The sequence below is a fragment of the Varroa destructor genome, unplaced genomic scaffold, assembly GCF_002443255.2.
Source record: "Varroa destructor unplaced genomic scaffold, Vdes_3.0 BEIS01000003.1, whole genome shotgun sequence".
In the NCBI taxonomy this organism is placed as follows: Eukaryota; Metazoa; Arthropoda; class Arachnida; order Mesostigmata; family Varroidae; genus Varroa; species Varroa destructor.
Window position 1 is genome coordinate 43,989,786 of NW_019211456.1, and position 25,959 is coordinate 44,015,744.

Consider the following 25,959-nt stretch of genomic DNA (forward strand, 5'->3'; position numbering starts at 1 on the left):
CTTCTATGAATGAGTTTGAATGAGACTAGGAATTATTTTTAGTCTCACTTAAAAGAGTCTTAATGTTGTGGAAGGACAAAACATTGTTTTGCAACTGACGAAAGTGGTTCCTAAGTTTGTATCATACGCAAACAATTACAATAGCAAATAATCTCAACGTAACAAAAAAAGGTAAAGCTACATTTTCTGCAGTTGAAAGATCTCCTCTTTCAATTCATCTGTTCACTTAGTTTGTAAACAAATTTTCGCGCTCAAATTCGAATAAGTGTGAGTTTAGCAGACTACTACCATATTAAGTTGGTCTTCCCAGAGCTCTTCTATAGCTCGTGATGGACTAACGTAGGAAATTAACATATCAATATATCAGAGAATAAATTCAGTGCAAGTCTAAAGCGTAGTAATATATTCTATTCTATTAGTCTGCCATGACTCTTTCCTAGCAGCGGTCAATTTGAGAGAAACAGTTTCGAAGGGAGGCACCTGCGCTAACGCGATTATGGAAAAGTTCCTTGCAAAATTTTTTGGCATTCATCAGAAACAACGTTACGCATGTGAAACTTAGGTTCTTAGGTCGTGTGAAAGAAAAAGTGGAAAGATTCTAGACAATTTCCTAATAAATATTAAAAAACCTTCATTAAATATTTATTTTCCTTCTTAGAGTTGACAACATATCTGATCAAAAAATATTTTTATACGACCTACATAAAGCCAGGAACTTCCCTTAATAAAAACAGTGCACTAAATATTGAGCAGTATATTCTGGACTGCCAATCTATTTTTAATTTTTAACCAGTCTACTTCATTCTAAAATATGTATATAATAATTGATTAGTATTCGTATTTTTCTATAATTATATTTACCCTTTTCTGGATTTTTGTATTTCCCATTATACTTCACCGTTCGGTCCACTTTTGTTGTTCTGAGAAAATTAACTATTAGGAATGTTTCATATTCATACATTACCTTATTTGGTATGTGTGTAATGTCGGCATCTCTTTTTTCCTCTTTTATTTTTAATTAAGCTGTAAAGAAGCTGTATTCACTTTTTTAGCATTGCTCTTTTAAGCAGCGACTAAATTTCACTTTGGTTTAAATTTTTTTTTGTGTTACCCTATAATCTTAATTGATCCATAACAAATTTATTTAGCCCCGGTTAAAAGTGGATAGCTACCGCTTTAAGCTCGCGAGTTCTTGGAACGCATTTACCTCTCACAGCAAATTCCTTTATGAATCAAGTGCTCACGTACAAGAATAATAACATTGATTTGTGTGTTCTACTACTACAAACGTGATTATTATAATCAAAATTGAATAAATAAAATTTGATTTGATTATTACAGATATCGCAGGGAACACCATACGTCGCTGAAATGAAATCGAAAGCCAGCACGGTATCTATCTTGTGAATTAAAGCAATGATTAATCGACACCAAAGCTTTTTATGCAGCGAAAGATCAAGGCTGCCTAAGGAAGGAGGCCAAATGTTTCTCGTTTTATGTTCAGTATTGCACTAAGTCTTGCTTCAGCAGCTAGCCCCCGGCACGAGATAAAGTGTGTTCACTTTTTTCTCATTTCATTTCTTTTTTTTTTTCTTATTTCAAACTTTTTATTCTTTATAATGTTAGTGCTTAACCAGGTTTCACGCTAAAGGTATTTGTCTAGTATCCTATGTCTTGTACCCAAATTCCTGCCCAGAATAAGCAAAAGCTTGGCCCTACGATTTTTGGTAACTTTTTCATTTGAGCGTTTGGTTTCCCTCGAAAATTCTTCTTGCGATTCTCTATACTCCTGCCGAACTCGTCATTTTTTCAATAATGCTTTTAATCGACGGTGTTCTCAACGGCGTCTCCGTGTGCTTTACTGGTTTCTCGCAGAGTCACTACGGCGCGGGAGGGTTTGATATACTCCGCCTGACTCCTTAGCAGTTCACAGGATGTAGAGGTCTACTTTTTCTAGCCTTGTATGTATGGAGCTACCTGTTATCGGCCAGCACCGAGTCATACGATAGAGCACCTTTTCGTTAGATAGCCGTGTCTAACTGACCTTATCTGAAACGAAAAAATCAGTCCAAAAGCTAAACAGTTCCTGGTGGCTGTCCTTAGGCCATTCAGTCTATTACTTTTGCAGAGCGCCTTTTGCCATAGTAAATTCGTCATTAAGTACGCATTTTGTTGTTTTATTCGTTTGCAGATTCCACGGTATTATTTCGAATAGCATTAAAGCAGTCTCTCTTAGTACAGACTTGTACATCTGAGCCGTACTGATGGCTCTTTTCCACTCAACTGACCTGAAACTGTATTAGCTCTACTGCCGAAGGCTATATCAGCCCGGAGCGACGACCCGTAGAGTGCAATCGACTTTGATCGACGTCAGAAAGGCATGTCTTCTTCTTCTATATGTTTTTTTTTTACTCCCTGAATAGATGATGTACTGATATGGTTAACTGCCTGTTCCGCTGTGAGTCCGGTGTACAATATGATTCCCATTTATTCCGCCGTTTTCCGGATATCTATCCTCGCTATCCCAAGAGTAAGTTCAAGATTGTTACATTTCTCTCTGCCTGTGAGATAATGGAATGCTGTGTTCTTTTCCGGAGTAGCTAGATATAGCACTCTTTCGTTCAAGCGTATGTCCAGACTAAGTGCCCTATTGCGTTTTCTTTCAAGTTCACTTTCTCCTCTCGCGGAATTTAGGAGAATCAGGCGATATAATCAACACTGACCGAAGAGTCAGGGGTTTCAGGACATCGTCATATACTAGGTTTCAGAAAATCAAGCCTATCACGGAGCTCTGGGGAGCTATGGCCTGGCTTGCAGTGCCCTCTCGTTCCAACATGGCGAAATAGTCCTTTAAAAGTGCGGTGAGATATTTTTTCTTTTTAGAATTTTTATTGCCACGTCTCGGTTCATTAAGTTAAAGGCGTTTTTGCTTTCAGAGTCATTGAACGTTCGAGATGCACTGTTTTAAAACTCCTCTGATTGCATCTGTCGTGGATTTATTATGGAACCCGTACTGGTCAATTTGTATCTGTGGAGGTTTCCTGGTTGTCTGTTGACTAAAGAGGCGTATGACCACTTCTTAGCACCATGTCTTCTAGAAGATAGTGTTTTTTGTACAGGCTTTTTATCATCACTTTGTTCCGGCAACGTCGGCACATCCCCTTTACGTCTTCTAAAAGTTACTTCCATTTCTCCGCCTTTTTTTGCTTAATGAAAGTTTTCAATCGCTAGTAGCTCGGCTTTAGCTCTTCCTCGCACAGTTCCTTCTTCGTTCACGTTTCATCTGTGTCTCGGTTGTTTTAATCTCTGTGACAGGGTCGCGCTTTATTGTGCCTGTCTTGAGCTGCAAAAACAAGCGGGCACCTTGCCGTCATTGACAACTATAAGATATTTCTCTACAGGCTACAGGTTCTGTATTAGTGTTTTTTTCTGAGGTACGGTTACTGCACCAGTTTACTCTAATAGTTTCTCTTAAAAGTGGCTTTTTATCTTCTCCTAATGTTTCCATATTCGTTCGTATTTCTTCTAGAAAAGGGCGAAATGTTTGTCTGTTTACTGAGAAGTAACTGGTATGGGAGATTGCCAGTTCGTTAATCTCAATCCATGAGAGGTTTTCGTGGCTACCGTTTTTCCTGACAGGCTGTTTCCTCTCTATTGTATTTTATCTTTTTGATCGTTACTTAGCCGAGTAGGTCCTTAGCTTTTGCCTTGATCGATTCGCCAGCAGATATATAACGTATGTAAACCTTGTCCTACTTTTTCAAGCGTGTCGTGGACTACTCCGCAGTAGTTAATATTTTCCTGCAGGACTTTGATCATACTGCCTTACTATAGCGTCCCGTCATTATATGGCCATCATCGTCAATATTAACTTCATTGTTTTTTCTTGTACGTCCGTCATTAGTTTCGGCAACTGATGCTGGTTAACTTCTGTGAGGTTCCTCTTGCTCTCCGTAAACGGTTGGGGGACACTCCCCCTTTTTCCATGACTCATCTACTTTTTCGCGGTATTGTGAGCGTGCCACAGAGGTTTCGGGGTGCTCGTCGTCTGACACACGTTTCGCCTCCTTAGTATATACCCTACATTGTCATATATATAACATCACTTCTTTGATACTCCTTTGTATTCTGTCACTAAATGTACGACTTTTTGACAGCTAAATAATATGAACAGCTGTATCGATTCGTTCAGGGGCACTTAATACTGCCTAGTAATTGGTTTCTAAAGCTAGCAGTCGCCTGGTTCCCGCTGCTGGTTCTCACATTAGACCTGTATTGTATTTTCCTAATTTAAGCAGCATCAAGAAAAAAGTAGATATCTCGGAAGACTGTTCTCCGATGGCTGCTTCGCCTCTCTGACGTTTACATCTATTCTTTCCACCTTCTTAATGGTATCTGCGAGGTCTTTAACCCCAATTTGTTTTACTTTATTTGGTTAGTAGATCGCCGACGTGTATCGTTTCCAAAAAGCAAATTTTAACTTCTGCATTCCCAGATTTTGCCCGAGTCCTGATTTCGTTAACGGTTCCTTAGGGCGTTTGACCCTCTGCAATTCGGAATCCGCCGAAGCCTCTAAGGCTTCCGTCTTCATATGTCAACTCGATATCCATACTCGCGTTTCACCTCTTATGTTCTCGAGCTACGTGTGGCAGTTCGGTTTCCCTTAACATCCTTACGGCGTCTCTGCTGCTGACGACTGTTAGCTTCCCAAGATCTCATCCCACTGCAACCGGAAAAAACAGATATTGACAGCTTAAGTGGTGACCTTGTCGCCCTCTGAGTTTCGGGTGATCAGCGGAGCTCTAACCCTTTTTGTCCCAAGGATGCCCCTGGGGTATGCTGCGCTTGTTTGGAGAGTTTTTCTGGTTCTTCTTCCCATAATAATTGTTTGAGATCGTCCATGTTTTGAGTATTTTGTAAATAATGCTTGATATCGGCTACATGTCTAGCCTCCTTGGCTTCTGCTTGTCCTTGTAACTTTATTTATGCCTGTGGCCTTGTATGCTGTTTTGATATTTTTCTGTGGTCGTGTTCCTCCTCACTGTATTTGTTTGTTCGTTCTCTTGTTGCAACTTAGGTTCATCGCTATCTTCCTGCAAACGGTTTTATTTTCTTTCTAGGCTTTTACCGCCTTTCCTTTGGCCTTGCGTCTTCTCGTGAGCGCTGCTCCTCCTTCCACCCTTTTTTCGAGGTTACAAAACAGCCAGTTCAAGAACCGTTAAAACAGTTTTAGTACCTATTTGTTTAGAAGAACCTAGTTTTGATATTAATTTTCGATATTCGAGTTTCTTCGTGAGTCTCTCTTTCAGATACCTTAGCGATTCTACAGTAACCTTCCTGAAGACGTCGGTGTAATCTGTCGCCAGGTTATTTATTTAGACAGCACCCTTTGTTTTTCTTCAAACTTTCTTCTTAAACAACTAGCCCAGGTGGGAAAGCATTCGTTCTAACACTTATGGATAGTCGGGTGACCCATCCGCCGCTCCTTTCCTATTGTACGCCGCAGGGCCTCCTGTAGACTCTTTGTCTTTCAAACACACTGAAATCACCACTTCGGGTTCCATTGATTTCGCCAAGTGCCTTCTCATTCCTTTTTTCAAAGAGATCCGTCATCCCATCAAAAAGCCTATCCTGTCTCTTCCGTGTCAGTTTTCCATTCGGTGTGTTGGCATTTGTATTGCCGATCTTGCTATTTCAAACACCCGCCATGTCGATGTACAGTTTAAATTAGCGCGCGAGAAAAGCGGTATCCGCTGCTCGGCCGCCCGGTCCATGTATTGATACAGAGGCGAGCGGCTCTGATCAACTATATGAGCCGTGTGGCCAGATTTTAGCCGCAGAAAGCTCGACTATATATAGTAGTTTACCCAAAACACACCTCAAAATACTCCCGAGACTCAATAGTACTGTTATAAAACTTTTTAAAGGCGATTTGGTCACAGGTTTTTTGAGCGGTCTCTACATCCACCTCTGGAGTGCCCGGTCGAGAGTCTATACTATAGACGTATCACGGGCTGTATCCTCATTTCTCGTCTTCGTTCAGCACGCAGTCATATACACTTTAATAATCCGCTCTGAACCATTGAACTACAATGACTTCAGCAGTATCTTTTTGGGATTCTCACTTATTATCGAAAGATTTTGACGATTTCTAGGAACACGAATAAAATAAGCCCGTTAACTTGGAGACTTCTTTAAGCCACTAAAATCTAGCTTACATGACCTTAGTTATAGTAAGCAAACGCCGCGTAAGGCTGAGGTGTATGAAGGAGGCACTTTTTTACATTTTTTTTTTATATAGACTATTTTTATTGAAAATACAAGCTTTCATTTTAATATTTAAGGAAAATTGCCTTATTGTTCTACATCACTGCAACGAACGTCAACACCAAAATGTAATCTGCAAATGCAATTACAACTTTTTCGCTTCGCAGCGGTTGGCCTGATGAACACCCACACCAAGAAAGTGTATTTATCATAGTTCCAAGAAAGCACGCGAGTGCTAATATCCCGCGAAGAGTGCAGTCTGTCTCAGTTAGAGTGGACCTTTTAGTTCCCCGCACTAAAACAGTTCTTTTTGCTCAGCGCTGATTGTGATCCCTGCTAGGATCGAATTATTTGCGCGTTTATTGCGCCGAGTTAACGATGAATTTGTTTTGATGTAGTCCATCAAATAATTAGATTTTCACTGATTTTTGTTTCCGTTATCAACCATTTCCTATGTTCCGCTGTATGCTTTGCGCCTGCTATTTGCATCATATGTTCCTTTGTATTCGATCAGCTAGTAGCTCGTACTCGGCTCTAGCCGAGACAAGCTCCAGCAAGCGTATAGCTGTGCCAAGCCGCATTGTACGCAGTCCTAAGTGTAAACATTGCCTACTCTGGCCGATTCGAATTTTCCCGCCTGGCGGGCGACGTTGTTCAACCTTCTCTATGCGGCCTTCGCCAGCTATTATGTACGTTCGACGACGAGAAAGACGACGTAGGGAGTGTGTTATTATTTTGTGAGTTAGAGTGGATTGTTATAGTGGTGCGTACTGGGGGAATCTATGTTTTGGCGTTACAGAGCGAACATCGACGTGATCGAGTGACGAGTGTTACGTCGTGCGAGCAACACCGCCAAACTGGTGAGTCGTGGTTTATGCACAGCCTACTCCGAATTCATCTGTTGTGTGGACGAAGCTACACTGTCAATCGTTTGGCCTTCGCCGCCGGGGGGAGGGGGGTAGTAGTCCAGCGGAGCTCTATGTGTTGCTGCTGTGTGCTACTGTTGGGTCAGACAGAAAGGCCAACAGTAAATGCAATTGCAGCTAGACAGCTCAGCAATCTTTCCAGAAGAAGAGCATAAATTCCTCCTGCTGCCCCCCATCCCCGACATCCTCTCCCCCCGTCCGAACCGTAGTGTTCCTCATCACCCGCCAGTGTACAGAGGAACTGCCGTAGCGACAACGACCCGAACTTTGGGTGACTTGGCCGTCGTTGCGGTTGGGTCTTGAGTGCTGAATCTATCCGAATACGGTTGTCTGTGGCGCGCTCGAATCCGTGATCTCATCGTAGCACCGGTTCAGTGCCTCTGCTGTATTCACGCTAATCGATTAACTAAGTGCTGCTTGATGAGCCTGACGGCCGCTATTGCGATTGCGACTTCTAATAGCCGCAGCGTTTCTGTGTGTATCAGCGCCGTATCATTGGGCCGATTGATGACTGAGAACTGTGAGAAAAATTATTTGAAGAAGGACCAACTATGGCTGGCATCAGTAGCAACAGCAGCAGGCCAGCACCAACCAATGGGTGTTAATACCGTCGGTTCCCTTTCCCCCTCAAACGACTCGAGCCTTCAGATCTTACTTCAAAATAGGCACAGGTGATGATCGACGGTTGCAATAATGGTTTACCCGCCCGCTACTAGGATACATAGGCCAGTGCCAGTAAGAAGTTGTTATTGCTACGATTACAAGCACTACATCTAGGTGTAAATAATGGTGTTTGTGTGTGCGTGTAGTAGATTTCTTGATTGAAATCTCGAAGACAACTGGCAGTTATTGCAGCAGCTGCAACTGTTGTAGCCATATGCGGCAGTCAAATGTGTTGCTTGGTTGTTTTGAGCTGGGCTGATTGATACTCGTCGTAGAGTTCCCGTTGTGTGTGCGTGTGCATCTGTGTGTTATTGATGTCGGTGGATAGAACTGGCTTGTGACACTGGGAGATGGAGAGGGGCTGCTAGAGTGATTGGGGGTGGGGGTTGTTGGTCGAAGCTTGTCGGTGTTGTTGTTGTTGGCGTACATAGAAGCCTGAGGTCTCCGCTGTTGGCGTACACTTCTTGTTCAGGCTTCCATTGCTGTGCATATTCCTGCCCATTCATTCTCGTGATTCGAAACAAACGCCGCCAGTCGCCACTTCGCGAAGACTAAGCAACATACAGACACGGCTGTGTCCGTGTATCTGGCTTGTGTGCGGTGCTATACCGTGTGCTTGCATGTATGTCCATCTGTCTGTCTGTGTGATGATCGCGACGGCGGCGGCAGCGGCGGCGACGACAACAACAACGCTGATAATTATAGTGTTGTTGTTGTTGTTAGCGCGGCTGAAACTGACCCAGGTATTTTAATAAACAGCGCCAACAGGCCTTACCGTAGAGGTATTGATTATATATCATTGATCATTGTTTGGATTATTATTACTTAACCCTGCGTCTGAGATGGGTGTGTTGTTACTGTTGCTGCTACATCTCTCGGGTGTCCACTTAACAAACCCATTTAAGATCACCACCGTTGTTATTGTGGACTGCAAGTGGTTGCTGTGAGCTGGCTTACGCGCTCTTAGCCGTCGCATAAGTCTCAGATTAGCCTGTCTTGTCTGGCTTCATGTTCGCTGTTGTCCATAGAACATCTAACGTCGACAAAAGCGAGTAATGCTGAACCTTCAGCTGGCGACAAGCATTCGTAAACGAATGCAGCTATTTTTCTTTATTTGTTGCTTTTGGAAAAGGGCAAACATTTGAAGGTCTCTCTGTTTGTTCAACGAGATTCGTGTTTTCAGTCGAATTGGCTACAGCATGATGTTTTGTTTGCTGTGGACATATAGATCTTTGGCTCTACATGCCATAATAGACGGTCGTAGATGGAAAATCAGCAATTTATTATCATAAGGAACAGGAATTCCAGCAGTTAGTTAGTGTTGTTTGGCTGGTAAGCCGTTTCAGCTCGAAGCATACATAATACATTATATGTGAGATTTTAGAATGGAGCAATAACGGGGCTTTTAGCAATTATTGTTGTACAAAAGCCGCTCAACATTCGGACGTTGCCTTGTAGTTATTGCTACTTTAACGTTAAGTCTACTGTGGTAGACAAATGAGGAATCATGCCTTATCTGGAGATTGTACTTTATATTATCCTGTAATTGTAACTGATTCATACTGTCAATACAGAAATAGTTGCTAATGGTGCATACAAGTTTCAATAAAATGCTGCCTTTTGTAGGCGTATGCGTGTATGGGCCTGAATATGTAAATAGGCGCGGTACCGATGGTTACATTTTAGTATAAAGAATCCGCCGTCCTCGAAACCCATGTACGTAAACCCTTTACGTTGAGGGATGAAGGGTAGACGACGTCTGTGATAACCACTGAAATTTCAGGCATCGATTAGCTTCCGAGAAATATGTCTTACTATTATTTATTTATTTGAGTTTATTGAAGTGCGCTTCTTCAATTAGCAAAATTATAGATTATCAAAGCAGATTTCCGGCATAATTATTTTTAGAACTGCCACACAATTTCATCCGAATCGTTTTTCGATTATCAATCCAAGAGCATACTATACTTAATAACCATATGCGATCTGTGTAATTTTTTATATATTTTTATCCTGAGCAAAAAAAAATTAATTTGACATTTAATATAACCGGGCAACATTTTCGGAATCTTATTTTGCTTACCCGGTTTAATTTTCTTTGACCAAATCTTCCGAAGCAAACGACGTCTGTCCAACATGACCGGTCGAATAGCATTTTTCATATCGCTAGAAAGCCATTATAATATTTCAATTAACAGATAAGGAACGAGTATCAGTCAGCTTTGTAATCATAAAGACTGTAACCAGTGAAACTGGTCAAATTTTCTCTGCTGTTGATGTTGTCGTCGTCGTCGTCAACGCATACACGTGATGACGCGTATCCGGTCTCTTGCATGTACCAAAATGCGGACAGACAACTGTCTCTCTTTGAAAATGTCCCGAAAGCGCTCGCAGTTCGAGTTTGCTGGCAAGCGAACTTCGACCCTAGTTGAGAAAAAACCTGGATATGTTTCTTCTTTAATATTTTCGATATACTCGATAAAAAAATTATCATGATAATAACAATAGCAACAGCGACCGCAGCAGCAGCTGCAGGAAGACTGCTATATTGCTACAACCTGATGGGCATGGTTATTCCTGTCGCTGTCGCTGTTGCGTGTGCTCCAGCTGCAACGGCTGCGGTTCGTCGGCGATGGCGGTGGCCAACGATGTTATTGTTGTTGTTAATTCGGCTGCGGCAGTAGCTGTGATTTTACCGGCGACGGCGGCAGCAGCAGCAGCGGCGCGTTGGTTAAAGTGTCGGTAGAAATGGAAATGATGCTTCATCAAGTCAAGTAAGTTGACAGGAACTCAACCAGTCCACTTGGGTGGGATAGAGTATACTGGATGGATGTTATGTCTGTGTCAGTAGTACCAGAAGCATTCGTACGAAATGGCCATGCAGAGCCTAAATGCCAACGATATATGAGTTAATGGCATGAAGTGCCCGCGAGGTGGAAATCGGGTGAGGCCAGATGGATATCGAGGGGGAAACAAATAGATCTATCCATGGTGGTACACGGTAACTGGCTACGTGTAGAACTGTGGTAACGACGGCGGTTGGGAAGGTCCTGTAATTAACTATATCAATATTAAGCAATACAAAGTGTCAGCGTATGTACGTTGCCTTAAAAACTACGCGGTTCACTGACAGCGATTGAGTAACTAATCGACTGGAGCCCGCTGGAAGAATTTCGCGTCATAAATGCGCGGTTCAAATGTATAATGAAGTATCGATAATGGTACTTTTTGCCGGCGGTACAATATGCATATCATCAGATATATGATTTCGAAACAAAATGGTGAGCAACCGCACTAGAGTATAAGAACGAGTTGAAGCGACTCTGGTGAGAAATAAAAGGCGGAATGCAACACCACCTACTTGTCGTATTGCATATTATGTAAATATTTATATTAATTAATTGATTATTTATGACGAAATGATTTCCTTCTGAACATATTTTGAATCCATATGGAGAGGTTATCGATATGATGATGGTTGTAATGATGTTGATCATGAGTACAGATATGTGTGAAGAAATGAAGATTATGTTAATTTATATACTCTGTTTAAAGCTAATTTTATATAGGTCAGTTGAATAGTTTAAGAATAAGATATAGTAATTATACATAATATATAGTAGTAACATTGTATATATATATTTGTGTTACAGCACCTATAAAAATATTCTTTATATTTAGCAAAACATAAAAAATATTCTAGCTGTAAGTTGTATTCTACCCATGACTCCCGTGAATGTATAGACTGTGTCCGACTGAGATGTTTTAATACGAAAAATGTTAATCTGAATTTTCAAATTTTTATGTATTTTATTAGAAGATGAATACATTCTTGGCAACCAGCCAAAAACTTGAGTACTTGCCACAGCCAATATAATTGACCTGCTGTGGCTTTTTCTATTAGAGGCTGAAAGTTCAAGAGGGTAGCACCCGCAGCGACAGGGCGCTACGCCGGACATTCGGGCCTTCTGGACTTTCTGGGGTGAGTCACAAGTTCGTATCCTTTAGACGTGCGACATATTAGCACATGAGATCGCGACAGGCCAATTTTCGTCACCGAAAATCTGTCACATTTTGTACGAATAGTTGCTACTATTACTAAAAAATATGCCGCTAGTGTATATCAGTAATAATTAGCTTTACTTCCTATTTAATCCAACACTAACAGACGGATTAGTTTATTTCTTCAGCAGTGCGTTCAAGGATTCAGTTCATATGCAATCGCCGCTATTCACGTAGTGCTCGGGCGTTCTCCAATACATACATTGTTGTAGATGCTTTTTATGCTATTCGTAAACGACCTGAGAATATCTAGGTGCAGCAAACGCTAACCGTGACTCGTTTTTGGTGAATAATTGAGGTCTCTTTGGTTGTCGTAAATAGAAAAATACGGGCAACGGGCTGAATAGAGCAACAAGTAACCTTGACTAATTTGTATTAGCATGAAGTCAAAAATAATTTTAACTAATTTAGGATAAAGATAAATAAGCAATACTCTGCGCTAAGAAGCAGAGGTTTATAACACCTCCTTGTCGCACCTTTTCTTTCTTTTCACTTTTCGCTTTCCTGGTGGTACAGTTAATCCTAAATAGCTTGAAACTATCATAAATAGCGAATTATCTTCTATACAAGAGGCTCTTTATTTTGTAACAAAATGCTATGTACACAAGAGTTGTTCAGGAAAAAGCAATTTTCGCATCTTTCGCCTTGCATATAATATTACTGGTACATGAGCGGGTTTTCTTAAGCATCTGTCTTAATTACTGGAGACGCTTTTTTAAGAAAAATATAGAGAGCGAATGGATTTCGAAGCATTTATCCAATATCTATCTATCTATAGCATTATGCGCCTTCTATTGCAGTTTTTGTGCGGTTCAGCAAATGACATTAACAATATCTGTTTTTTTACTTGTTCTTTCATTTTGTTTCCAGGCAACGATGAGCTCGCCATCTCCGTCGCAGTTGGCATACGGCCAACCAACGGGCAGTTCGCTAATTCCCTTTTTCGTAGGCTCTCCTGGCCCGCAGGGCGGCGGTGCCATGGGCGCCAGTGGTGGACTCGGCGGGCCTATGGGCTCTGGAATGGGCAATCCCCGAGACCAAGGCCTACAGCAACCTCCACAACGAGCAGATGTAGCAGACATGGAACGCTTCCAGCAAGGATCGAATCGGATAGGAACGCCAACATTGGCTGGGGGTGGGGCCAGTAGAGGTCAGATGGCCGTCGGTGGTTCTAGACCTATCGGACCCCACAGCAATAACAACAACAATAACAATAACAACAATAGTACCTCACAACAAAATAGTAACAACCAACGGTAGGTTCGAGAAAAACCTCTCACCTGCGTGTATTTGGATAACACTTAATAATGTTAAGCGGCTGAACATTGTTCTGTATGAGTTATTGTAGTAATAATATAGTTTACTAAGTTGAAAATCTTATTCTATTTAAATAACACAAGTGAAGACCTTGGTATCTACCAAGGTTATTGAAGTGTTATTTTAAGTTATCCAAGTAGTATATTTGACGTAATTGAATTATTTGGACATGTGCAATCAAATGAACAATCATATTCCTTTGTATATCCTACTATGCGCATTGCACTTATAAAAAAAATTGCCGCATATCCAAATGCTTGTACTTGAAAATTATTTGTATGTTATGTATTTACATTTTTTTGCTAGCTTTATTTGTACCTAAGGAGAATATTTTAGTGAACATCTTCTAAATTATACTACACTTTTTAAATGTGAAAATTAATTATCAATATTAGCTTTGCTCATCGATTCTTTGTGTACTAATGACCTATATTTGACGGCATACGTGCGCACCCATGTGATCTCCCTTTACAGGTTCAGTGAGCAAAGTCCGATGCTATGGCGTAATGGCGGTGGAGGTGGGGGTAGTGGCCCTCGGGGGAACCCCTTCAACTCGAATCCTTCCCTCGACCTTTCCGAGTTTCCATCATTAACTAACCGCGACTCAGCAGCCAACATTAACCCTATGTCCGGCAGAACACCTTACGGTGAGTTTATATCACTGGTGCTATATGATACGTATATCTTCGAAGTCAATGATACCATACTTTGCTCTGTGCTACATCCTCCGCGATATTAGCCATAGCATCGTTGTGCAGTGCTTGTGCAATGCTACATTTCGCATGACGCGCGCTATGCCGCGTGTATTAGCCAAGATATGTTGAAAGATTGACTTCATCGATGTATCTATTTAATTGTATTATGGAGCAACAGATTTTACTATTTCGTTCATTTTCATCCGACCTGAAAGACTATCTCGATTTTAGGAAACTATCGAAATTGATATTTACGAAGTTATTATTATAATTATCACATTTTACGAACACTGAGTTCTAAGATAAAGAGTAACGGGAGGGCGGAACGAGGTAAAGAACACGATATTTTGAACACTTTCGGCGATTTCGACAGGAACAGTCACTTTGCACTAACGAAGTGAGAGATAAAAAAAATCGTTGCTATACTACGATTATCTATTGTAGAATTAGGCCAGATTTGCTTTGGGCCGAAGAGCTAAGACCTGCCATATTTGGTATAGCGTATACAGTTGTAAGCCTACAGTTGTCTGTGGTATTGTAATTAGTGACACACGTTGTTGGTGGTAGATAGTAATATAAGTAGACATAATACGGTGTGTACCATTTTGCATCCGAACTCATATTGTGATTTTAACTATTTTTGCAGTTGTGAGACTCAATCAACATTTTGCATGTGGGTATTATGTTTATCTTCTGCGTTTTGCCCCTCCATTCCTTGCCCTCCCTTTTTCAGTCCTTACATTTTACTCTGTTGTTTTTTTCTATATCGATCAGTGTTTTCGAAGAGAGCACCTGCTATTTTGCGAGCATTTAGAACTATACGACAGATACCTCAAAGCTTATTCAGACTTATTACGAAAACGTTGGATTTATAATTATATATCAACGAAAATGGCGTTTACCTAACGTATAATGCACTGTTCAAAAATCCAGAGAAACACGCTGTTACAACAATTAATATCATTACGTTAGTTGGTGTTGATTTCCAATCAATCTCATATAGATTTTTTCTGTTGCGAGTAAAAGGTACTGAAATTCTGTGGCATTGGCTGTTTCCGAAGTTTCCACGAACCCGTAAAAGCAATTTTTCAATTTCATTATTGATTAAATTTTGTCAGTTCCGACGCCATATTCGATAAAAGGAGATTAACTTTATCACACGTTAGCTCCTCGAAAACACTGGACATCGTGGAATGCATTGCGTTCTTATCTAATTTCGTAGATTTAAAGAAAAATATATAATTTATATGTATTAATAGAAACAGATCACATTTTTACGTACGTGTACACAAATATTTAGCTATTAATGTACATTACCATTTCTATTATCGCACATTTTGAAGACTTTTATCTACTGCATCCCATTGAACTAATATATTCCTTCTTTGTTACCCTCTATGAAGCTAATCCATATGATAAGTGCAGGTGATAAATGAGAAGTTCTAATGTTGGTTTACCCCTTCCTGCCTGGTATTCCCTGCTCATCTGCTCACACCGGTACTGATTTGGTCATCGGTTCTGCAGTTGGCATGGTAAAAAACCCTAATAGCGAAGCTAGTGAATTTCACATTCAAAACGAGGACTTCCCTGCGTTACCTGGCTCGAACCATAGCAATCTCGGCAATCAACAGAGTCCAAGCACAACAGGACCCCAACAGGATACTAGCGGCAACCCCGGAAGCAATTCTCAGCAGCAGATCTCGCAACAGGTGATATATAGTTCGTAACTATTTTTAACCTGTACGAGATCGTTTAAAATTCTACCATTCGCCGTCCGCTCTACTTCAAGCCCACATTATGCAGCCGTAGACAAAGGTCACAAGGTTTCATTAAGCCTTCATATTGTTAGCGACCCTAGAGTTAGAACTTGGCTGGAGATCAATCTAGCAAACAACTACTCAAAGGGCTGGATAACAACATAGAAACAAAGTCACAAAATCTTCATCTTACATGGGTTTTTCCTATATTTTATTCTAGAATTTTGTAGTAGAAAAAAATCTGCTATTTGTGATTTATTGTCATTCACTGGCGTTCGTAAGATTGTTGCTTTGCTTTGTGCATTGGGTGAATTGAATCATTCCGCGAAAATCTATGCTTAGAGACATAAATTAGAGACAGGTAACCTCTCAATCTAACCCATCGGACTTCTTACCTGTTTCCAGGTAAATAACGCAAAGAATGGCCTTTCAAATGGACACATTATGACGGGTGATAAGAGTGTCAACGGAGGGCCGCTAAAAGGGGACCCGGCAGGACTAGCATCTCATCAAGGCAACCCGAGCGGTCAGAGTGCTGTTGGTAGTCGGAAGCAGATCATAACGACGAAAGACGGCCGGGTAAGCAATATCCCTCCCGGTATGATTCGCGATCAGTACGGCATGGTTGGTCTGTTGACCTTCATCCGCGTAGCAGAAAGCGAACCGAATCTTGTGACGTTGGCACTAGGTTCGGACCTGACAACACTTGGGTTAAATCTTAACTCGCAAGAGAATCTGTTCACGGTATTCGGTGGACCCTGGGCCGAGCAGGCATTACGGCCGCATGAGATGGAGTACAGCGTGCCGACGGAGTACCTCATTAACTCACAGATCAAAGACAAACTATCGCCTATCAAATTGCACCGCTATAGTGAAGACACACTATTCTTTCTGTTCTATATGTATGGTGGGGACATTATGCAGCTTGTGGCCGCATCCGAATTGTATAATCGGGATTGGCGGTTCCATCGCGACGAGCGGGTGTGGATCACGCGGGCCGGCATCAATCCGACAGAGAAGACTAGTACGTACGAACGAGGTACATATTATTTCTTTGACCCCGTCAACTGGCGGAAGGTTGCGAAGGAGTTCCACCTTGAGTATGAGCGACTCGAGGAGCGTCCACCTCCACTAAGTTTCCCTAGCGGCTTGTGATCAAGCAATTCGTCGTCGTAGTACAGGCCAGACCATTCGTCCCGTTTATCTCGTTCAAGTCGTAGCTATCGCGGATGGATGGTCGGCCGTTTTGTCAGTCAATTGTCAGTCAATCTTAATGGTTCGATTGATTGGTGATAGATATGGTTCTTCAGGTGATTCAGGCCAGCATTCAGAAAGGCGTCGGTGTGCGTTGTATATTTGATTGCTGGCCAGCCACTGGCTCGAAAGCTGCCTCATCCGAGCCTTGCGGGACCCTGACGAACCGGCTGGTCTGGTGGACGGTTAGGTCTGAGCTCTGTAGCTGCACTCTACATATGCCGCCTTCTTCAAGTGCTTACCTGTAGGTGGCTAGCAGAACGAAGTAAGGGCCAAAGCTGATCCACCGACCAGCCGGCGCGTCGTTGTGTGAGGAAACAACTCTGTGTAGGTTTCTTGTAGGGGGTCCGAGGCCAGCTAGCCGTGTCTACTGTGTGTGTATGAAGATGATGATGAAAATGAAAAGAAGAAGAGGAGGCGAGCGCTGCTGGCTGATCTCTCCGTGGATGAGGGGCACGAGTCTTGGCAGCAGTCTGTCACATATTTAAGAGCTGAATCGGTTGGTGGGCGCTGCTCGGTCGCGGTGAATGTAGTTAGTGGTTGATTGATATTCCACGCTATTCCGTTGTATTCCACGCTATTCCACATACGAAAAACGTCAAAACGTTGTGTGGTGAGGCCCTTTCGTCGAAAAGGACCCTTTGTCCGCTCCTATAGCAAGCTACTACAACTAAAGCTACAATTACAACTGCGATTTGCATCTGCATCTGCTACTGCTCTACCACAGCTAAATATCAGTCATCTCGTCTTCTGTCCGTTTCGATACCTCTCTATATTCACTTTGTCGTAGGCCTGAGATGTCTGAAGAAGAAGACAAAGAAAAGGAACGGAAACATACAACAAACAGCAAATAAATCATGGCGCGTGAAGGGGCAACTCGGCCTTCATAAGCTCGCCAGATGTTCGCCGTCGGTCTTATCCGCTATCCACCATGTTTTGTATATGTAAAGCAGACAAATTCATCACGTCAATAACAAACAGAAGCGACCTCAAAAGTAAAACAAACAGGGAAATATTAAAAGAAAGAGATTTTGACAGTAAACAAAGAAGGCCACAAGGGACCAAGCCACCATTGGAAAGTAAATATATCGGAGCGAAATCATTTGTTTTTCCGTTGTTAGTGGATTTTACTCAATTCTCCACAGATGCACTTAGACTGATCCAGCGATTACAACAACAATAGTAATTATTATTACAATATTAAAAGTTATATTTTCAGTATTAAGAATGGCTTGTCCGTGTATTCGTACAATACTGCACACAAAATTCGGATTTAGTTTTGTTTTGAAATAAACTACCCGACTAGTTAGCAAGTTAGCTAAGCAATATAAAGGCAAATAATGGTCAGGATGTGTAAAGAACAAAAAGACTGTAACGAGAGTGAATCCAGTGTCATGGTCAGGAACGTTTGGGAATGTCAGACATGGGATTATTTTTTCTTGTTGTTACAAAAATAAACCCTGTCATAGGAAATGTATAATAACAATAACAACCATTAGTAATATAATAATTTAAACATTAATGGCTATACTGTTCCATTACTGCGTCCATTGTTAGCCACCTAGCTTCAATTGCATTTATTAGCTTACTCAGATTCTTAATTTAGCACTGACCTCATCCAAACAATGCTGACCTCGGCACTAAGCGCACTTTTTTTGGGTTTTTCAAGGGTTTTCTTTTTGCTTTTTACACATGCTGGACCCAATTTTTTTGCTCAGCCAGCTTGCCAGATGAATAGCTCATTTCAAAGCAAATAACAATTTGAATCTCTTACGCATTAGAGAACCAATACACAGAAAAAATATCACCATTTTTGTTCATACTATTACCATTATTATTGTAATCGCTTCATCAGTATTTATGAAAGCGGAATCGTGAGAAATTTAGTCAAATTCATGCATAAAAGGAAACAAATTAAAATTTAACATCCGTTTGCTAGAAGTTCCTTTGTTGACAACCGTGCCTTTGAGTATATCGATTGCACGAGCACGTTAAAATAGCTTACCAGTCAATTGATGAAACAACCCTGAAAACATTCATTTTTTATACTTGATTTTGCTTCGAAAGATTTGCTTGCCAATAGTTGTTTAATTCCCTGTAGTTTTTTGTTTGTGTGTTTTAAATTCAGTTATGAAGATTTTGTTGGCAATTGACTAGGGAGGGGCAATATATATAGGGAACGATAACTAAGTGATGGGAATGACGCCGAAATAAGAATCTGACTCCGTAAGAAAATGCAATCAAGACAGATTGGTTCACAAGAGTCGCAGTAGCAGTTTAACATAATTTTCATATTTTGAGATGACAAAAATTATATTTTGATGGAGATTTGATTTTGGTATTAAAATGTAGTACTGAAAGATAGAAAAGAATAGAAAATCATGGGGAGAATAGGGAGAATGGTGGCGGTGAACTACCAGTTGTGCCGTAAGCCTGAAAGCAGTGTTTTGTTTTAGTTCGGAGATATAAAAAATGAACACGAAAAGAATAAAAATGAAGCAAGTAGAAAATTTATTTTTTGCTTGCTGCATTTTTGTTCTTCATCGAGGTCAGTAGTGTTTGGCCTGCTGCTATTGTTGCTTTCAATACAGTCCGGCTTTTAATACAATTTGACTGAAGTTGCCGATGGATGCCTCAGCTAATACAAGGCCCTGCCTACGGATAAACACGCGCCCTGTCATTTTGAGTTTTGTTGTAAAATTTTCGTTGATAACTAAGTGAGGAGGAATAACACGGCACAATGATAAGGTGACGAGGTCAACGCTAAATTAAGGATCTGGCAAATGCAATTGAAGCAAAGTGGTAAACAATAGCCGCAGTAGCGAAACAGTAGAACCATCAATGTTTAAATAATACAGCAGAGAATACAGTGGTGGGATACAAGTGTGTAAGTTTAAATGGAACAAAGACTGTGAATAGAATATTATTAGTATATATAACTGTGTTTATTATTGTAACAGCAACAAGAAACTGTAAAAGTGAAAATCATCCCGTATATGTATTTCTTCTTTCACCTTTGAGCGAACGACGATGACGACGATGAAAACAATCCTACAGTAACAACAACAACAACAACAACAACCACAACAACAGCCACAACAACAACAACAAACAAAAACACACGACGATATTTGACGGTTCAGACGGCGGCAGAAATCGCGCTTGGCCCAAGATGTGGTTATGTCTGCTATTTTTATTGATTATATGCACAAAGCAATGAAAGAAAACAAGCAAAAAACGAACGAAAACAATTATAATGCTGGTGATAATAATAGTGAATAAAATACCTGCACAACGCGTAAGTGACGGCAACCGACATAAGAAAGAGAGAGAGAGAGAGAGAGAGTGAAAATAGGCAAAGACAAAAACGAAAAACACTTAGCAACGAAAATTTGTGCTGGCATTCGGCTGAAGAGCGGGGTAACAAAAAGTCAGTGAAGAATCTCTACTCTTTATTTGCTCTCACCTTCGTTACTGCGCAGCTAGCGCCTGATAAATTCGAGTCGGTTTGTAGTTTCAAGGTTTGAAATGTACTAATTCACCTATTAATAATTGATCGGACCATAAGAGAAATTCAGCTGAAATCAGAGTCAAATAAGGCAGAAAACAACTAGAAGGCGAATGAAAATTCATTTAACAACTAGAATAATCTTTTTAAAAGGCAAATCGCCAAACTGCTGCTTCTGACGGTGTTCGTAATGATAATGATGATGAGACAGCTAATGATGGTGATCATGATGCGAATGATTAACAATTAACGATGCTGAGAAGAATCGATCGATTGCTTTGATAGTGGTAATGCAATGATGATACTGATGACAATGTAAAGATGGAGAACATAAATATATTATAAAATATAATACTACATTGATGGATGGAGCTGCTGCAACTCTCAAACTCAAACTCGCGCGCGTCACTGTGGACCAACGAGCTGTACAGTCATTCCGGGGGTTCATGGACGCGTGTCTTCTGTGAATATGTAAAGTGTTGATCACTCTGAGGGAAAACGCGTGCTGCTACGGGAAATAGGGTGGGATAGTGACGGGAGATTTAATGACGCATACGACAAGAATAATTATGAGGAAAAACATCACTGTCAAGACAACTACAACATTGAGACATCATCAACATTCACAACGAAGACAACAACAACAACAACGACAACATCAATAACATTAACAACAATAACAACATACAGGGGACAATAGAAGTAAAAAAAATAGGACTGAAACATCAATAGCGATTAGGAGAAGTAAGAACAAAACGACCAATGTTTAAAAGAAAAGTAACTACATATATACATATATATATAAATATAAAAAGAAAATATAAATATTAAGTAAATAAATGCCGTAGTGTATCTCAATACATAAACGGACCCGGTTTACATTTCCTGTTTGTTACTAGCGATGAGGATGAAAGTAACTGCAATATTAATTTTCATTTATTCTATTATGTGTTGTTAAAAATTGAGAAAATGAGTCGCGTTATTCAAATTGTACCAAGGTCGAATTACACTATTACAATAAGTAACTAGTTAATATATATATATATCATAGTTATAACAACAGTCGTTATTGACTGTTGTTACAATCGCGGTACCGTGCATGTGTGCGAACCTCACCGCAAAGAGCAAAATATCGAAGTCTAAAGCCGGGTTGAATTTTTTGACCCAATGTTCATAATCCTTAGCTCGAATCATGCCTCGGAAAATGAACAGTTTCTACCGGTAATCAGCCAATTGAGGGATACATGACAACAACGTCACTCGAACACTCATCTCGACCACAAACAATGACGCCAAGACAGACAATCACACAACTGCATTGACATTCGCAAACGCACATGATTTAGACTTTTCAACTATTCCATTGGCATAAAGACCTGCTAGCCATTTCGTGTAGCGGAAACGACGCCGATGGAAACAGGAACAGCCACAGAAACAACAACAATAACAACGATATAAATACCCATAATACAACAATAAAACTCCAGCAACAAAAAGCAAAGTGGAATTACACACGACAGCATGAGAAAACAACTGGACTAAGCGGCATCAACAACTGCTATATATATGTATGTATATATATACACTATCACCAGTGGACGGAATAGAGGCAAACCAACTGATTGAGGCAAAACAAAGGTAAATAAATCTTATTTCATCCGTCGTACAAATAATATCCGTTTCTTTTTCTCGTTAGCTGGAGAGAACCTAAAAAGTGTGAATTATGATAAATAGATGTAGGATCATTTGGTATAAAACACTGTGGACGCGTCTAGTAACTACGACTTGTTGAGTTCGGCAACAACGAGTTTTCACTTAACCTTTCCAAGGCAAACATCTCTATATTTAACGGGCTTTCGCAATTCCCTTTCGTTGTTGTTTCAAAAAATGCTGTTAAATTTTCTGCTGGGCGTATATGCAAATTTGCACCTTAGTTGAGCGAGCTAATGTATTTGAGATGAAACTCTCTATTATAATTCTACCGTATATTATTAAAAAACGTCCGATATTCTTTGTACTGGCTATTTGAACTTACTCATTGACTCGATGTTCTTCTCGTTACCGTAACTAAAGTCTCTTAACACAGCTGCCCCACCACTTGGATAATTGCAGAACTATTTTTTGCCTGATAATAATATCTGACGTTACTGAAAATTTTAACAGACCTAAACATTTTTTAGTAATTTTACACCATTGATTTTTCGGATCAGCTTTCTTAAGGACTCATTTGAACTTTAGTGACAGAACTCCGGTACATTTAAGAATCCGTATAGTATTAGCGCAGCATTATATAAACAGTTGAAAGAATCAGCTATACAATACGTGTTTGACAAGAATACGAAGGGCCGTTCGATAGGTGGGAGAACTAAAATCAGGTAAAATTGAAATGTAAAGAAACATGTTTATATGAACGAAAAAAAAAATACTATTAGAAATTAGAGTATAAAAGCAAAACAAGCAAGCACTTCATCCGTTATATGCCTTAGATAATTTCCTTTCCAGTTGCGCTTAGCTATTTGCAGATACAATAATATAATATACAAGTCCCTATTATGCGAAATACTGTGAGAACAAGTAGCTAACCATTAATGCTTAATTTTTGCTCATCCAATTTCTTATCAATTTAGTGAGATAGCTCTAATAAATAAAACACTGATTAGGATTTAGCTCCGCAGACAGCAACATGATAAATAATACCATCGAGTTTTCAAATAACAAATTACATTATATTTATTCTAACAATAACAGGTGCTCAACTCACGATTCGTTTCCTTATGATCTGAATATAATTTTTTATATGGTGCCTATAGAAAAGTAGCTTCTAGCCATTTTCTAGCATCTGATTAATTCAGACATACATTTTTACATTAATAATGGCATAGGTTTAATTTTGCTTGATTCCCAATGTTTTTTACGGTCCAAGATGACACGACCCGATGAATCGCACAAGTGAAAATTAGGACAGTGGTTGCAAGCTACAATCAATTTGTACAGAACTCTGCTATTCAACAGGAAATGTTTTGGTGATTGTTTGTTGAGGCTTCAGATTTTAGTCGATCAACAGGCTTGAGACGTATTATATTCTTAACTGGCTTCGTAAAAAGTTCAGCTTACCAAAATGCTACCTTTGTGGAAACTACCAGCGTTATCTTGGCACTGGACAGTTCATTTGTTCACTGACAGTTTGTCATTGTGGTAGGCCCAACTTTTTTAAACTGGCTTACTTTTAGATTAACAACAACAGGGACGGGTCGAAAATTTCTGCTACGAGCCCTCAGCGATGAACTTCTAATTTTCTCGTACAGCTGTGATCGTCGCAGAAGTTCCCTTTAATAATTTGCTTTTGGCCTAGTTGACAAACGACGGTTAATTGTGGCTTTACGAAAATCTGGATAGCTTATTGGCTCTTGATACCGAAGCGCGCACTAGTGGCGGACGTTTTATGAATTTTTGTTGAGGAAAATTTGAAGATTACGTTGACAAAAGTCGAAATTAGTTCAACGCTTCCATTTTATGCAATTAAACTTATATGCTCAATGCATAAATGAAGAGATCCAACCCACAGTCAGTTATTATATATGCATATGAAAATCAGCAGCTGTTTGCACGCTATAAATATTTTACTTCGCGGCTATATCGTCTACTGGTGTGATTATCGTTCGCATATTACAAACCTGTAGGAAAACTGAGCCTCGGTGGATGCTTTTCAAGCTGCTCGTAAGGAAGCGGACACGACTTGGTCTCTTGGCGCCAGTTTAGCGGGTCGAAGAACTCAAATGTATGGTTATTGCAGTCGGATTTCGAGTCAGTCAGTTTGAGCCAAACTTGTTCACGGCGATGAAACAGCCATTCGCGCCGATGCAGCTCCCTTGAAGCGGTCAGTTGCATGACGCTGCCACCACACGTATAGAAGAGAAAGAATAACGTGTCTTCGGTCAGGTTTGTCATCTTAATTAGCGGTAGGCGAAGCGGTTGTATTTTGTTGAAATTCTCGCTGAAACGATACTCGTCCGGAACGTCAGCTTCAATTTCGTGCAACCCTAAGCTACGTTCCTGTATTGTGCCGTTGAATGTGTCTAGTACGTTGTCCGTTGAGTGGAACTCAGGCATTAACTTTGTGGGCTTCATGCCAAACGTCACTAAGCGTCTGCCTGGGTGTTTATCAGCCCATTTAAGGTGGTTGTAAAGTTCTAGCAAGCCATATGGACCGCATGTCTGTCCCGCTAGACTTTCTTTTGGCTCGCAAAGCTCAGCTTTCATGATAAAACGTTTTTCGGCGAGGTTATCTTGGAAATGGGCATTTGGGAAGCAACAATGTCCGGCACAATTTTCGTCTATTCGTGAAAAACATAGATCATTTGGAGTAACATCCCCATCTTTCTCCATCATGCTCATCACTAAATATGATTGTTTACGTGGTTGATTGACCTTTCTGAAATGATTGATTCAAAATAAATGCACCACTATTGATACAATGGTCACCAATATAAGAAAAACTATACTACTACTACTATTAATAGAAAAATAAGAATCATTTTTAGTCCACGACAAAGGCGATAAAGCAATATCTAAAGGCATTACTATAGTAGGAATAAAAAAACTCGATTTCTTCATTTTGTTTTGTTCATCATAATATCCCTTCAAGCCTGGGCATCTTGATATTCTGTCCAAACAGATTTCCTTACATTTCGAGCTAAGTCAAGAAAACCAAAGCGTTAGTCTATTGAAGTTGGAAAAGAGTCTTGTAAAGGATGGTTAAAAAAATTCGCTTCGGATTTCGAGAGCAGGTCGATCCCAGCCAAATGTCTCGTAGAGTTCATCTGTTCAACAGTGTGGGTCTATTCTTGGGACTCTTCGTATACCCGTATAAGAATTGTCTGGAGAGCTTAAACTACAATCAGTAGTAGCCTGAAAATATGATTGCGGCGTTCGTTCGTGCGTGGCGCATTCCATAAATGCTGGTATTTTGTGTCACTGCTGCGCTTGTAAGATGCATTAGGCAGTTGTCAGGATCAGAAGAAAGTAGAAAGAACGAATGTTACTTTAGAATAAATCTATGAATTTCTAATTAAAGGCATGAGAAAGGTCGATTGCAAATGTGTCGAACGGGCCCCTGCTTTGGATTGTATAAAACAGTTGCTATATTCAGATTTGTTGTACTCGCCTTGCAGATGTGAGCCTTTAGGTCCGTCGTTACCACCGTTTGTTTAGCTAAGCGACATCTGTTGACCGAATACGTTTTTCACTGTGTTAATAAATTTCCAAATCGTCCTATTGTAAGCGACTGAAAAGCACATCGCATGCAGTGACTGGGCATACTTTGCAGGCTAGTGTTCATCGCAATTCGAACATTGAGCTGATCTTACCCTTCCTCGCCTTTGTTCGACTGAGCGAACACATTATGTGACAAACAGGAGCCGAAAGGCCCGACGATTGGTTCTCTGGCCGAAGTCCTTGCTTGAATCAGCTGACACATTAATCGGAAGACCTGATATGCGAGACAGAATTGA

At 40.4% G+C, this 25,959-nt stretch overlaps 2 protein-coding genes and 1 long non-coding RNA gene across 11 annotated transcripts; 1 reads left to right on the plus strand and 2 right to left on the minus strand.

Annotated features, from left to right (window-relative positions):
- Positions 1-739: 739 nt before the first annotated feature.
- On the minus strand, positions 740-6,857 carry LOC147756997 (uncharacterized). Its single transcript, XR_015324052.1, has 2 exons — positions 2,289-6,857; positions 740-2,049 (listed from the first exon to the last, which is right to left on the minus strand). It is a non-coding gene; the product is annotated as an uncharacterized LOC147756997 (long non-coding RNA).
- Positions 6,858-6,974: 117 nt separating this feature from the next.
- On the plus strand, positions 6,975-22,122 carry LOC111247220 (CCR4-NOT transcription complex subunit 2-like). Of its 7 annotated transcripts, none has more exons than XM_086984044.1 (7): positions 6,975-7,127; positions 11,761-11,849; positions 12,789-13,174; positions 13,710-13,882; positions 14,577-14,603; positions 15,455-15,639; positions 16,093-22,122. In XM_086984044.1, the coding sequence occupies exons 3-7, from the start codon at positions 12,795-12,797 to the stop codon at positions 16,840-16,842; spliced, it is 1,515 nt and encodes a 504-aa protein (XP_086840170.1). In that variant the 5' UTR covers positions 6,975-7,127; positions 11,761-11,849; positions 12,789-12,794; the 3' UTR covers positions 16,843-22,122. The 7 variants fall into 7 exon arrangements, with proteins under 7 accessions (XP_086840170.1, XP_022653625.1, XP_022653628.1 ...); XM_022797890.2 differs by having other exon boundaries at positions 6,976-7,127; positions 11,761-11,838; XM_022797892.2 differs by lacking the exon at positions 6,975-7,127 and adding an exon at positions 7,725-7,864 and having other exon boundaries at positions 11,761-11,838.
- On the minus strand, positions 12,473-25,941 carry LOC111246595 (regulator of gene activity-like). 3 transcript variants are annotated; one of them, XM_086984052.1, is made up of 4 exons: positions 25,816-25,941; positions 25,614-25,671; positions 24,124-24,881; positions 12,473-13,095 (listed from the first exon to the last, which is right to left on the minus strand). In XM_086984052.1, exons 3-4 carry the CDS (start codon positions 24,842-24,844, stop codon positions 13,070-13,072), a joined length of 747 nt encoding a protein of 248 aa, XP_086840178.1. In that variant the 5' UTR covers positions 24,845-24,881; positions 25,614-25,671; positions 25,816-25,941; the 3' UTR covers positions 12,473-13,069. The 3 variants fall into 3 exon arrangements, 2 of the variants coding, with proteins under 2 accessions (XP_086840178.1, XP_022652184.2); XM_022796449.2 differs by lacking the exon at positions 25,614-25,671 and having other exon boundaries at positions 25,816-25,925; XR_015324051.1 differs by lacking the exons at positions 24,124-24,881; positions 25,816-25,941 and having other exon boundaries at positions 25,614-25,809.
- Positions 25,942-25,959: the final 18 nt, after the last annotated feature.

Bases quoted from the DNA above. Each gene is read 5' to 3' on its own strand.
- LOC111247220 (XM_086984040.1), top strand. From the start codon at position 12,516: ATGTACACAAGAGTTGTTCAGGAAAAAGCAATTTTCGCATCTTTCGCC. The intron at 13,175-13,709 runs GTAGGTTCGAGA...CTCCCTTTACAG, and splicing joins CAAAATAGTAACAACCAACG to GTTCAGTGAGCAAAGTCCGA. The intron at 13,883-14,576 runs GTGAGTTTATAT...CTATTTTTGCAG, and splicing joins GTCCGGCAGAACACCTTACG to TTGTGAGACTCAATCAACAT.
- LOC111246595 (XM_022796449.2), bottom strand. From the start codon at position 25,925: ATGTGTCAGCTGATTCAAGCAAGGACTTCGGCCAGAGAACCAATCGTC. The intron at 24,882-25,815 runs GTAAGATCAGCT...CAATCATTTCAG, and splicing joins TCGAACAAAGGCGAGGAAGG to AAAGGTCAATCAACCACGTA. The intron at 13,096-24,123 runs GTTTGTAATATG...GGGGTCCGATAG, and splicing joins GAGGCTCAGTTTTCCTACAG to GTCTAGAACCACCGACGGCC.